The sequence below is a fragment of the Phragmites australis genome, chromosome 3 (assembly GCF_958298935.1).
Source record: "Phragmites australis chromosome 3, lpPhrAust1.1, whole genome shotgun sequence".
In the NCBI taxonomy this organism is placed as follows: domain Eukaryota; kingdom Viridiplantae; phylum Streptophyta; class Magnoliopsida; order Poales; family Poaceae; genus Phragmites; species Phragmites australis.
This window is the reverse complement of record NC_084923.1, coordinates 50,306,080-50,319,508: the sequence shown is the minus strand read 5'-3', so window position 1 is coordinate 50,319,508 and position 13,429 is coordinate 50,306,080. Positions and strand designations below refer to the sequence as shown.

The 13,429-nt window shown below is 47.5% G+C and overlaps 2 protein-coding genes across 3 annotated transcripts; one reads left to right on the top strand and one right to left on the bottom strand.

The window, feature by feature from the left end:
* Positions 1–4,275: 4,275 nt before the first annotated feature.
* Positions 4,276–5,989, bottom strand: LOC133913838 (heavy metal-associated isoprenylated plant protein 3-like). Its single transcript, XM_062357111.1, has 5 exons — positions 5,847–5,989; positions 5,559–5,760; positions 5,226–5,458; positions 5,016–5,103; positions 4,276–4,818 (listed from the first exon to the last, which is right to left on the bottom strand). Exons 1-5 carry the CDS (start codon positions 5,853–5,855, stop codon positions 4,343–4,345), a joined length of 1,008 nt encoding a protein of 335 aa, XP_062213095.1. The 5' UTR covers positions 5,856–5,989; the 3' UTR covers positions 4,276–4,342.
* Positions 5,990–6,305: 316 nt separating this feature from the next.
* LOC133913837 (la-related protein 1B-like) lies at positions 6,306–11,808 on the top strand. 2 transcript variants are annotated; one of them, XR_009909095.1, is made up of 7 exons: positions 6,306–6,644; positions 6,743–7,196; positions 7,313–7,526; positions 7,619–7,709; positions 10,282–10,353; positions 10,794–11,157; positions 11,262–11,808. XR_009909095.1 is itself a non-coding variant. In XM_062357109.1 (6 exons), the coding sequence occupies exons 1-6, from the start codon at positions 6,432–6,434 to the stop codon at positions 11,052–11,054; spliced, it is 1,305 nt and encodes a 434-aa protein (XP_062213093.1). In that variant the 5' UTR covers positions 6,306–6,431; the 3' UTR covers positions 11,055–11,808. The 2 variants fall into 2 exon arrangements, 1 of the variants encoding a protein (XP_062213093.1); XM_062357109.1 differs by having other exon boundaries at positions 10,794–11,808.
* Positions 11,809–13,429: the final 1,621 nt, after the last annotated feature.

Below are 13,429 nucleotides of genomic sequence, written 5' to 3'. Positions count from 1 at the left end.
GTAGACTCCCACTTTATCAACTGATGGAGCTGCCATAACGAGACGCAACGACCTCACAACGAAGTCACAATATCCACCCATGGGACACTAAGATACCAGGGGTCTTAGAAGATCCACGGGAAGGACCACTTAGCAATCACAAGGTTTTGACATAGACTTAACAATATCACCAGTCGGACATTGGGCTACGCACCACCCAAGTCTTCTCCTGGTCCCATTGCCACTACCGGCCTCCGAGTGGGTACCGAACTAAGTCGGAGGGGTTAAGTCAAGTCCTGCCCATTCAGCCTATGTGGCTGTACGAGTGGATACTAGGTGAGATATCACAGCGAACTAGTCCTTATACGACCGATGCAAGAGCCTCCCAGTAAGAACACCATAAAGGCGAACCTTGCTCCAAGATAGCTCCCACCCTTGTGGGGTACCTTACTCACCCTTGTCAACACCACTCTAGAGTTTTTCCAAGAACACAAGTTTTACACGTGCACACACCAAGCACACATCAATTCATATTTTTGAAAAGCATTATTAACATATGTAAATAATCTAGTTCTTTATTTTGAGTAACGTAATCCTAAGTATACTAGTAAACAAGCATTTATCCAAATAATCATTATAGTTGATGTTGGAAACCTTCTAGGATTTCGACAGAATAAAGGTAACAATGACAAGACATGGCATAAACAAACTAGGTCATAATTATAGCATTTCTTTAAAATCACAACTATTAACTTAATCATGCATAAGCCTATTATTTGAAACAACGGCTCTATGGGTTGTATTTGAAAACATATGATCAATATGATCAACGATTGTAGGGCTTGCCTTCGTTGAAGTCCTCGTCTGCTCCTTCTTCAAACTCCGGATCCTCGGGGTCTTCCTGAAATGCTCATTCCTCTATTAATCGCAACAACGATAAGGTGCACACGATCAATCAAACGGTTAAATAATTGACTAAACAATTTTCAAAAATAATGAAATTGACATGATTGGGTAGATCTCAAATTTAGATGAATATCGGTGGAAGAATCGTTGAAAACGGAGTTAGGACGGAGGAAAAACGAGCTTAGGAAGTTTTGCCGGGAGAGAAATTCAGAAAAAGAAAAAGAGGAGAATATTCCTGGAATATTCTGTTGAGTCGGCTCAGGGCTGAGCTCGGCTCGGCTCGGCTCAGCGGCTCAGTGCTCAACTCGGCTCTCGGCTCGGCTCGGTTTCACGGCTCAATGACTCGGTTCAGTGTATGCGGCTCGACTCGATTTTTGCGGCTCGGCTGCAACGGCTCAGCCTGAGCTCGGGCCCACCTGTTAGTCACAGGGGAGAGAGAGATAAAAGGGAGAGAAGAGAGAGGAGTCGGCTGGCTCAACTGCGGAGAGAACGAGAGGGCGAGAGAGAGGGAGGGGCGACGAGCGGCGGTGGGCCTCGCTGGTCGGCGGACCAAGGTGGTAGCGGCCTGGATCAGGCCGGCGGGGGCTCTTTGGCCGGGGTGAAAGAGTGGCGGTCGGCGACAGCGGGGGACCCGGGTATGTCTATAGGGGAGAGAGAGAGAGAGAGAGAGAGAGAGAGAGAGAGAGAGAGAGAGAGAGAGAGAGAGAGAGAGAGAGAGAGAGAGAGAGAGAGAGAGAGAGAGAGAAGGGCCGGGGGGCTCACCGGTGGCGGAGGGCTCGGAGGGAGAGAGATGGAGGTGAGGATGGGGGAGGGGAGTCTGCACTTTTCATCTCCTTTTATAAGGCCGACGACGGGCGGGCGCGCGGGGCGCGAGGTCTGCCGGTGCGACGGCGCGGCGTGGCAGGCGGCGGGGTCACGGGGAGGGGACGGGAGAGACGGAAGAGAGAGGATGAAGAGAGAGAAAGAGAGAGAAGAAGGGGAAGAAAACACAGGGATTTGACAGCAAGCACTGCAGCCCCCCTCGTTGTCCCCGTGCCCGGCGTGCACATACGGGAAGGCCCTGCTACCACCGTTGAGCCCGGTTGTGCCAGAGTCACCTACATCAAACGGAAGCAAGAGCTCCATCAGAACTCAAATCGTTCCGGAACAGACAGAAGGCCAGTGTCTCTGGCCGTGGGTCGCTGAGGTATGCGAAGTAGGGGTACAGGTTGATCAGGAATGGTGAGCCCAACTTGCTCAAGAAGGCCAGGAGCGGGTCGAGCGCCGCATCTAGCTCTGGCTTGAACGCGCCGAAGGATGGAAGCTCGGACGGCGCAAGCACGTCCACGGCGTTCACGGCGGTGGAGACCTTGATGCTGGAGTTGGGCAGCAGCACGTCGTAGAGGTTCTACATGGACGGGACGAGCTACGAGGCCAGCGTGGCGTCGACGAAGAGGGCCTTGGTGCCGATGGAGATGGACGGAGACGAGGGGCTGGACGGGAGGGCGCAACGACCCAGGCGGTCGCCACGGTGGGCGAGGAAGCGAGGTTGGCAATGTCGTTGTTGGCGGCGCTGAGGAAGAGGGAGATGTCCGTGCCGGTGAAAGCGGGCGGAGATGAGGACTGGAAGAGGCGCACGGTGGCCGACGGTGGCAGGAGGTTGTCGGCCACGTCGCCGTAGTTGATGCCGATGAAGGACTGCGGCGCTGCGGGAAGGGGGTGGGGAGGGGCCGAATAGAATAGAAGGATGTCGAGGAAAAAAACGTTCGAGAATAGTAATGATACAGGTAAGAAATTATTTTAGATTTGTGTCAGCATTTTTATTTTTTTATAATCACAATTAGTAAAAAGCTAATGGGAGACTGTCTTTAGATTGTACTAAAACTGGCTAGATTTTAAAAACCAAATTATACAATCTAAAAGTTTATTTTAACTTTAGTTTTTAAAATAAACAGACCTTAAGCGATCATAATCTAAAATAAATAGATCTTAAGTGGGGCGCTGCATGACTATTGCATGAGCTAAATATTTGTTGTACTAACTTGCAGATCATGCATGCATAATATATTGTTGTCCGTACCATGCAGGGAAGCTAAGTATCGTACGTGCATGCATGCTTACTAACATGTCCGTGAGAGAGAGACCGCGCTTAGAGCTGGGACTTGGTCGGTGCTATTTCTTGGCCATTCATGGTATGCGTTTCGGTATGATCTAAAGTATGGTACGAAATATTTTAAATCAAGCCATCACGATCGAGGGTCGGTCGTACCGTGCTTAGGTCTTCCCCACGTGGACGTGTCGACACGACATTATGACTTGGGTGGTACACGTATGCCACGGTATGAAAAGAGTATGACACAATTTGTATGATTTTTTTTTCATATTTATTTTTTAATCGCTCTGATAGAAAACGTGAGTACCAAGAGAGATATATAAATATAAAAGATATAAATATAAGATGTTAAAAGATAAATATATAAGTATTGTTGGGTGATATGAGCATATATGAATATGCGAAATACAAATATAAAATAATACTAAAAGATAAATATATAATGTAAACATTGTTAGTAATAGAGTAAGATAATACCTAGGTTAACACGATACGCGATGGCACTGTAGAGGTGTCGACCTTTTAAAATTAACTCGTATCGATACAGTATAACACGGTAAACTAATTATAACTAATGAACGTAACGACATGAGACACGATAGGACCGAGCCCTACTGGCACTCCACGGGTCGGAGAACTACATTTACATTCATATCATTGATCGAAAGGAGTACTACTACATAAGCATTTGGTACCAGGGCAGGGCTCGTGGAGCATGCACCAAGAAAATTCAGGTCACGTCGCCCGGGTCTCATCAATCCTTTCCATCGATCGAACCAAGGTCTATGCTGAAACTGGTCACGCGCGCGTCCGCAGTGCGCAGGCACGGTAGCAGATACCAGTACAATACAATACGAGCAGCCAAAAATGCGACCGATCTATCAATCAATCAATCAGCGGCCGGCCGGGCGGCACCTCGCGCGTCACATACGTCCTGCTGCAATTAACTCGAGAGGACCTCCTTGGCTAACTGATGCCTCCATGTGTACGTGTACTAGCAATGGCTGGCTGGCTGCCCTGGCCGCGTTCCCGAGGACGAAGACGAGGACGAGGACGAGGAGCGAGGGCATCTAATCTAATGGTGCTGCTGCAGCAGCCATTTGCAATTTAACGCGCGCCGGCGCTCACCACGAGGCAGCAGGCACATTAGCTGCCGTTGCAGAGACCAGGCCGCAACTACCACTGGTACGAGACCATGCATCTTATTCAATGCGCGAGGGCGGAGACAACCAAATGCAATGCCAAATCTATCAGCAACGAACTTAATTGATCTGGCTGCTCAGTCCGATCGAGTTAACCATGGCTGCATGCATCAACTGAACTCAAGTGAAGTGTACTGTGCGTACGAATATGCATGGATGTCTTTTACATGACGGAGCAGGCGTTGGGGTTCTCGTCGCTGAACAGCTGCGGCGCGTGCAGCATCTCCACGCGGTACCCTCCTCCTCCGTACGTCGGGAACATCATCGGGTCGTACTGCGGCTCCATCGCCGCAGGCATCGGCGTGCTGGCCATCTGCTTCTCGTCGTCAGCCAGCTGGTCTACTTGCTGCTGCTGCTGCTGCTGCTTCTTCTTCTTCTTCTTCTTGCCGCCGCTAGTGCTGCTGGCATCCTCGTGCTTATCCCCGCCGCCGCCGCCTTTCTCGTCTCCAGCGGCGGCGTCGGCGCCGGCGGCTTTCTTGTCCTTCCTGTCGCCGCCGCCGTTGTTCTCCTTCTTGGTCGGGACCACCGCGACCTCCCGCTTGAGCTTGTCTCTGAGCACGTCCGGGAGGGCCTTGGCGTCCATGGTACCCTTCACGGTCACCTGCTCCTTGCCCGTGTCCACCGTCACCAGCTCCACCCCTGCATTGCAACCCATTGAATCATCAGGACAGGAGCAAATTAAAACGCCATATTAATTTCAGACACAACAGTACCCACGCATGTACATACATACGCACGCACGTACTAGAGTTACTACTGAGGTACGGACGACTGTACGGGGTACACTGCTTGTCGGTCACTTGGGCTAAAATTAGATAGAGCTTGATGGAGGAGACCTTTGATCTTTTGGGCGGTGCGTTTGATCCGGTCAGTGCAGCCGTTGCAGTGCAGCCGGATCTTGAGCACCACCGTCGATTCCGGGGGCTGCATCGCATGCATCCGGTGTCAGTTAGTTACAGATGGATGGATGGATGGATGGATGGATGGATCGATCATTGCATTGGAGCAAATAATGCATGTGGAGGAGAAATTCATGGATGACCCACCTCCTTGTTCTTCTTGTCGTCGTTGGCCTTGTTGCCATTGTCGGTGGCGGCTGGTTTGTTGCCGCTGCCACCACCATCATCCTTGTTCTTCTTCTTGGGGGGATTGGCGGGGGAGACGAAGGCCACGGCCTTGTGCGCCCTGGACTCGATGCGGTCCTTGAGGTCCCAGGGGTCGGGCTTGCCACCCACCGTCACCGTGCTCGCCGCCACGTCCGTCGTAACGCTCTCCACACCTGCATCATGTGCGTGGTGATTGATTATATATATGAATCCGGCCGGCCCCAAGCTCCAATTGAAGTGCAAATTAATTAATGTTAGGAGAGGGATGGCAACCTTGTGCGGCTTTGATAGCTTTCTTGACCTTGAGGGCGCAGCCGTCGCAGTGCAGGTCCACCCTGAGCACCACGGCAGACGGCCCTTGGCCGCCGTCCTTGTGTTTCTTCTTCTTCTTCCCCATCCCCTTGTGGTTACCATCATCACCTTCTTCTCCACCAGCGGGATCCTCCTTGGCCGGCGCCGGCGTCTCTTTCTTACTCTACAATGCAGGCATGCGGTGGCAGATTAAGAGTGCAAAACAAGTCACAATTCATGAGCGCGTAACAATGCAAGTGAAAGAGTCACCTCTGCCATGACCCTACTTTGGGCGGCCTCTGTGCTGTGCTGCGCGGTGCGGTGCGGTGCGGTGGTTTAATTTGGAGAGGGAGGGAGGGAGAAGAAGGCAGCGGCCGGAAGGGAACCGAGAGAGAGAGAGAGAGAGAGAGAGCGAGAGAAGAGTGGCCTCCACTCCGCTTCTTCCCCCTTTGTAGTGCAAGGTGAGCTTTATTAGGAGACCATTAATTAATTTGAAAGCCCAAAACATACCAGTCAAGGTTATCTATCTATGCAGAAGCCCATTCTAGGATCGAATCCCTAGCTTCTTTTAGAAATGAACTATATACGACTATTGTAATTCCTCATAAAAATGAGAAGAAATAACGATGACGTTTGAATCATTTTTGGAAGTGACATGGGCCTGAACCCAAACTTTGCCCTTCTCCCTGGACCAGGCCCAGGACCAGAGAGGTCCTCTCCTCCCTCGCCTCGGCCCATTGAAGACGAGATCGAACAGAGAGAGCGAGCGTTTCCCCATCCCCATCCCTCGGATCACCGCCGCCGCCGCCGCCGCCGCAATCCTCACATCCTTTCCAAACCCTACCTCCCGCGGCTATGGAACCGCCCGCCGACGCCGCCTCGCCTCAGGAGTGCTCCCCGGCCAAGCGCTCCGTCTGGAAGCACCCAGCCCCCAACGGCATCGTCGACGCGCCGGCGCCCGGCGTCATGGACGCCAACCACTGGCCAGCGCTCTCCGAGACGGCCAAGAATACAAAGCCCGCTCCCGCTCCGGACTCGTCTCCTGCGCCCGCGCCCGTCGCCTCATCGGTCAGATCTCTTGTTGCTCCCCCGTTGTCTATCCGGTATCTACTGCTTCGTCGCGCGATTGACGACCGCTTTATGGTGCCATTTCTGGGTATTCTTAGGCCATCGCGAGTTCATCGAATTCGCAAAAGCACGGCTCCGGGACCCATCACGGTCGCCAGAAGCCGGCCAGGCGCGGCGGCGGCGGCGGGGAGCACTCACCGCGAGACCATCCTGACCGGAGCACCGGTGGGTGGGACCACGGCAGTGCTGCTGGCGGGGGGAGGGGTGGTCAGAGAAACCACAATAATGGCGGCGGTAGGAGGGGAAATGGCAGCAGTACCTCTGCCGGTGGGGTTTCTCACCATGGTGGTGGCGGCGGCGGCGGCTTTGGTGGCCGGCGAAGAGGGGGATACGACGGCTTCTATCGGGGCCCTCCTCCAATGGGCATGGGCCCGTACATGCGGGGTGCCCCGCCCCCGCCTCCGCCCATGGCGGTGCCTTCACAGTTCATGGGCCCTCCACCGCCGTCAGTCTCACCCATGAGGGCATTTGCTGCACCAATGGTGTTCCATGGTAAGGTTATCCTTGCATTCAAAGGTTTTGCAGATATCACGTTACTGCTATGGCTGCTGCTTATTCGGTTCAAGATACTATATTGATCGATTGTCACGATCATTTTTTATGTTCAGAGATGACATCTCCGGTATCTCCTGTATCCCCAATGTACTATTTTGCTCCTCCCCCACCTCCAGAGGCTCTCAGGGGACTGGCTCTTGCACCTCCTATGGTTGGTCCACCTGCTTACCCTTACTTTCAAGCCCCGCATGAGCCTGAGACTGAGCTTGAGGCTGATCCTGAAAAGAAACGTGCCATGCTATTGAACCAGATAGAGTTCTACTTCAGGTGGCTACACTGAGTTCTTTTTGCAGTATTGAATTCATCAATTGGTTATGAGTGTACTTCCGTTGATCATGATCATGTTCTTTGATCCGCAGCAAGGATAACTTGTGTGGAGATGTATTTTTGAGGCAACAGATGGATGACCAGGGCTGGGTTGATATAACTCTTATAGCTGGCTTTAAGAAGGTAATCGTAACTGCTTTGTTTTTTGTTCACAGTTTGCTATGTTATCAAACATTAAACTTTTGGGTTGCTGATTCATTGTCTATATTAGTACTATCTATCGGTAATGGCTATCTATTTAACACATTTGCAGAGACACATTTGCATCTTTTGGTCATGCATTTTTAGTGTGTTCCTACTCGCTCCATCTCCAAGCTATGTAAAACTAATTCTGCGCACTAACTTTTGTTACGAAATTAATAACAGTTTACCGTTGAATATAACGGTTCGTCATTGAACGCTGCAGCTTTGTTATTTCTGTTATATTATAACCCAAGTGCATTGCATGTCATGGATCATTTTTTCAAATGTTTGGACCAGCAATTTTACTATTCATGCGTTAATGTTAAACTGTTAATATCTGGTTTCCTATATTATAGTGGCCTAAACTCCATTACGAAAAATTTATTATGACTCCAAATGTACTATTGGTAGCAGGTTAGTTCATCATATGAACTTATTTATGAAGTAATAGGAAAATCATCGGTGTAAACTTATCTTTTGGGTGTTAGCATGTATGCTTTGATCTGGTCTGCTAGATGTAATCTGGACGGTTCGGATTTAGAGTTACTTGAAGAGAATGGATATTGCATATGATTTCTCAATCAGTGAGCAAGTGATTCAAAACATATCCATCCATATGAGACCTGTATCTCTCTTAAATTGAATGATCCAAACCTCATCATAAGGTCTGTGCCGAGAGTTTACATCTTCTCACTCAAAGATGGGTCTGCAATAGGTGCTTCCCTTTGTTAAAATCATTATATTATGCATTGTATTTTCCACCGACTTGGATGTCTTCCAATAATGTGAAGTAGCTTTAATCTTTCGTGCATGAAGACTCTACTTTTGGTGCAACCTATATTTGGATGTCTCCCAAATATGTGTAGCATTTCCCTTCCTTTTTAAAAAAAAATTTGGGGTGGGGTGGGGGTGTTATTTTGAGTTGGATGACGAGAAATGCTCGCATACTATGGCTTACTGTCGATTGTGTGCTGAACTGCAGATTTCTTCTTATGGTCATGTAGTACAATTTATGAGGTACTGTAGCCTAAGCACACAACTTAGCTTTGGTTGACCACTCTCTCTTTGCATGCTAGGATACTGATTGTTACTTCTTTCTATAAATGGAGACAACAGTTAGCTGGTTGGAGTTGGAGTTGGAGTATAGGCATAAAATGAGAGAATCATGAGATTGATTTGTATTGGCTGAAGTATTCATATTATGTATTTGGCATTTTATATGCACGAGCGTACATGGCCTGTATTAACTTTTCTTAGTGAACACATGGTTTTTGCTGATTTAATGTAACACCTGTTAGAAAGTGCATAACCATGCTATCATTGCAAACTTATTATGAATACGTGAAGGTGCAGGAAATGATTGCATACAGAAAATGTTGTGTTTTAAATTTTGTTCATCCATTTGATGTCTTTGCATATAGCAGCAATCTCTTGCTTGAGTTTATAGTTACTGGTGTAAGCAACTAAATATATAATGGGAGTGGCATTTACTCCCTAATGTAGTGGCAATAGGTATGGGCTTTGAGGTTTTCTTGTTTCTTAGAAGTTGAAACTAATGACTACTGAAAAATTGAGTTTTTGGTGTGGGTTTATAGTTTGGTAGAGAGTATGTGCTGAAGGGCCTTTTCACCCTGATCTTTAAACATGTTTTGCGCAACTTACGTATATTGTTATTATGAATTATTTGTACAGATAATTATTACTTAATTAGTTAAACTAGATTTGCCACTGAAAAAATCATGCTCCCTTCGATGCCACCAATTTAGTTTTTCCATCCCCTAAGTGCCATTGCTGTCATAACGGAGGTGACAGCAGTGGTCACCCAACCCCTGTGTGCCACTGCTGTCACCTCAATTATGACGGCGATGGCACACAAGGAAAGGAAAAAATTAAGTGACGGCATGGAAGGAACCATGATTTTTTTAGTGGCAAATTGAGAATCTCGTTAATATTCAATGGCACATTGGGAATTATCTCTATATAAAATGATTAATTTTAGGCTAAGCAAGCAACCTGACCAGCTTTTTTAAAGAAGTATTAGTGCATTTCTGCTCATTGCCAGTCAAAGGCCATAATAGCCTTGAATCTAGTGTGTGTAGGTTGACCTTGTGCCATAATTTAGTTTTCTTGCATTCCTACTATGATAGATCGGGAAGTCTATTATTTTAGATTATTCCATTTGACAATTGACAGTGGGAATTGTTGCTACTTGCATTCTTGGATAAGTGCTTGCTATTTGGATATTACAGTGCTACAACTGATTTAAAAAAGCTGATTTATGTGGCATAGTTTCACAGCATTGCCTGGGCATCCAGTTAGCTGTGGGTGAACATCATGATCCCTCACCTTGCCACTGGATCTGCTTCTTCCCATGCTGCTCAATACTGTTTTCATGCGCCTTATCCACAGACATCATCCCCACCTTGCCACCACCTTTTGTGCAAAGCAATGAAGCAAACTTAGGGTGCTATATTCATGGTGTGTTAAATGCGCTGAAATATTGTTTTTGCAGGTCCAGGAGCTGACTAATGAGCTGCAATATGTAAAAGAAACAGTTCAATCTTCATCTATTCTGGAAATGCAGGTATTTCTCTCATTTGGCTTTAGTTTCAGCAAAATGTGGAGTTCCATTGATGCGCACAGATAATTGTTTTACAAGTAATGCTTCCATGCTTTACCCCCTCAACGAGAGTTGCACAAATTCGAATCACTTTGGGGTATAATTGATTGGAATCGACTCCTGGTTTGTGCTTTCAAATTTGTGCCACCCTCAAGGGTAAATCTATGCTAAAACCTTGGTTTTTGCTTTCAAATTTTTGCCATCTTCAAGGGTAAATATATGCTAAAACTTTGGTTTGTGCTTTAAAATTTGTGCCACCCTCAAGGTTAAATTCTAGGTAAAATAAATTATAAATTTCTATTTTATTTGTAATGGCAGAACGGTTTAGAGCTTTGAGACTTTAATCTTCTCAAGTCAAAATGATTCTAGTACTTATTTAGACCACTGTGTGTCTGTTAATGCAGGATAACAAAATTAGGTGCCAGAATGATTGGGACAAGTGGGTGATCCCTCGAGAGAGCAATCCTGATATTCGGTCAAGCTCAGCGTCTGTTCGAAGCCCTGTTGTCAATAATCTGACAGCACATCTTGGAGGCATGTTTCTGCACGAATCTGCTAGCTCTAGTAGCACAGTGGACCAAAACCATCATGAGGTCCTCCAGAATGGATCACATTCTGGTAATGAACAAGCACCAGTAGTTGAAGACAATTCTGGTCTCCAGTAGTTGCGATAAGACACATTGGCTCCGATTCACACCATGACTGCAAGGGTTTTGTCCGAGCGCGAGTGACAGAGTACAAGTGAACTTTTTTGCATTTGTTTCGGAGGTATGCTTGTGGGGGCGCATTAGACTGACAAGTCAATGGGTTTCTTGGGGTCAGGTAAGATTTTGCTTTACCTTGTTATTGAGCTGTGGCGTGCAAGGTTTCAGGTAGTTGGTGTAAAAGCTGAAACAGAAGACAGACAGACAAAGGTGGTATGTGGAGGCATCAAAGATGATGAGGGGGGAAAACCATGAAACAAAGAAGAAAACGAAAAATGACAGAGTGCTAAGTTATTAGCCCCGGCCCTTGTGGGCTGCCTGCTTGATGTGCGGTTCCTGACTGTCCTTGTTTATTGGGGGGTTGTATTGGTTGGAACTAATCGCTGAGTCTTCCCCATTAGGATGTAAAACCTCCAATTTTTTAGGGAGGATCTGAACTCTCTCACTCAGAGTCACGGAGTTGACTTGGGCCTATCCAACCTGTGTAGGGGATAATTGTGTGCCCCCGCCCCCCCTGTGGTATCGGTAAACTGAAGTACATGGATACCTGTTGTCATTGCTTTTGGTTTATGTGGCTCTCGTGTTGCGGTGGATTAGGGGCTCCTTGATCAGGCTAGTGCATCATTTGCTGTTTCGTAGTCTTCCTCTCATGTTTCTGTAAGTTGAGTCTGTTGTTGATGACTGTTTCAGGAAAAGGCCAACGGGATGTTTGCTACTTTTCTGTGTGCGCTATAGCGGTCTGCCTGTTTTGGGCCTCTGACGCCCATGTTTCGTGGGATCCATGCGCTTAGTACCCACCCACTCATGCTACATTAAGGATGGGTTAGTTTATCGGTAAGATGATACTTATTCGTCCTTTTTAGATTCGTTTTTGTTAATCCAAACAAGTGGCTGCTGGATTCGGAGTTTGGAGTTGGATTATTTTTTAAGATCCCGTTCCTCGACTAGTGGACAGCACGGGACGGGAGTAGTAGAGTATTGTATTACTATGGGCGTCGTAGAGGGGCCGGGAACTTGCAGTGCCAAGAAATGAAGAGATGCAGCTGGGTGTTGCTGTCCGTGGAAGAGGCAGAGCTTAGTTTTTGTTTGGTTGAAGGAATATTATAAGTTATTTCTTGTTTGGTTAGAAGGATAAATGGTAGATAGGATGATCATATTTTTTTATTTGGATGGAGGGATGGGGATAAAAAAGCTAGTTATAATTACCTCTTCCTAGAGTTGGTGAGTGTAGGGTATGGTTACCTTCCGTCACCTCCCTCTTTCATTCTTCTTTATTTGATCATGCAGCTATAATCCAATCAATTAAGAGACATCATGCATTTATAGTACATAAAACAAACAAAGCAAGTACTCATATATAACTAAACCACGTTTATGCATTGCACACATAAACAAACCACATTGTATACCAAAATAAGAGTGATAACTAATAATTAGCCCAAGTGCATTGTTTCATGGGTTACAAACCAAAAGTAGAGTTAACAGTCGCCACATAGTAGTTATACAAATCTTCACCCAATAACCTACAATATACATATATAGTTGATTCCTATCATGTTCATGTGCAGTTGTGCCTGCCTTTGCTCCATCATCTGGATGGAGGTGTCAATGGATGCATGCAATGTGTGTCAAGGTCAACGACCTATAATTATTTATTTATTGTTTGTTTATTTATTATGTATTGTTGAGCGATGTTGATGTTGATGGATACCCTACGTACTCTTATATATTTATGAGAAATGTTACTTATCTGGTAACAGATTTTTTTTGAATCTGTCGTATTTTTGGCCTTAGGATCCGCAAGAGATTCGTGCTCTAGCCATCATCTCTGCATGAACTTTGGTGACTGTGAGGTTAGGGTTAGAATTTGGGGCTGTGGGGGTTAGGACTTGGTGGCTGCAGGCTTAGAGAGGGGCCTGGGGATGCTGTTGGCCCGATGGTGGTGGTGGGCGGTTGGCAGGATGGCTAGGAGGCGGGGGCGCCGTTTGCTGTGGTGGTGGGAAACAGTTGGTTGGCCTGTGATGGTGGTAGGGGCACCGTGATTGAAGATGTTAGCGTCGACGGTAGTCGTGGGTGGCGTCTCCAGCGGCCATGGCGTTGTCGGAGCCAAGAGGGATGGTAGCGGCAGTGAGGGAGCTTGGAGAAGAAGAGCATGGCACGAGGGCCGTCTAGATGGAGGACGACATGAGGAGGGGGAGGGAGTGCTTGCCCACCAGCGTCAGAGAGGGCGACGGTGAGGCGAAGGGGGGTGGCGTGAGGGGCAAATGGCAGTGGGGTCGGAAGAGGGACGACAGTGACAGGTGCTGAATAGGGTGAGAAGGATTAAGATTAGAAAA

Bases quoted from the DNA above. Each gene is read 5' to 3' on its own strand.
- LOC133913838 (XM_062357111.1), bottom strand. The intron at 5,459-5,558 runs GTTGCCATCCCT...CACATGATGCAG, and splicing joins AGCTATCAAAGCCGCACAAG to GTGTGGAGAGCGTTACGACG. The intron at 5,104-5,225 runs GTGGGTCATCCA...CATGCGATGCAG, and splicing joins ACGACAAGAAGAACAAGGAG to CCCCCGGAATCGACGGTGGT.
- LOC133913837 (XM_062357109.1), top strand. From the start codon at position 6,432: ATGGAACCGCCCGCCGACGCCGCCTCGCCTCAGGAGTGCTCCCCGGCC. The intron at 7,197-7,312 runs GTAAGGTTATCC...TTTTATGTTCAG, and splicing joins TGCACCAATGGTGTTCCATG to AGATGACATCTCCGGTATCT. The intron at 7,527-7,618 runs GTGGCTACACTG...TTTGATCCGCAG, and splicing joins CAGATAGAGTTCTACTTCAG to CAAGGATAACTTGTGTGGAG.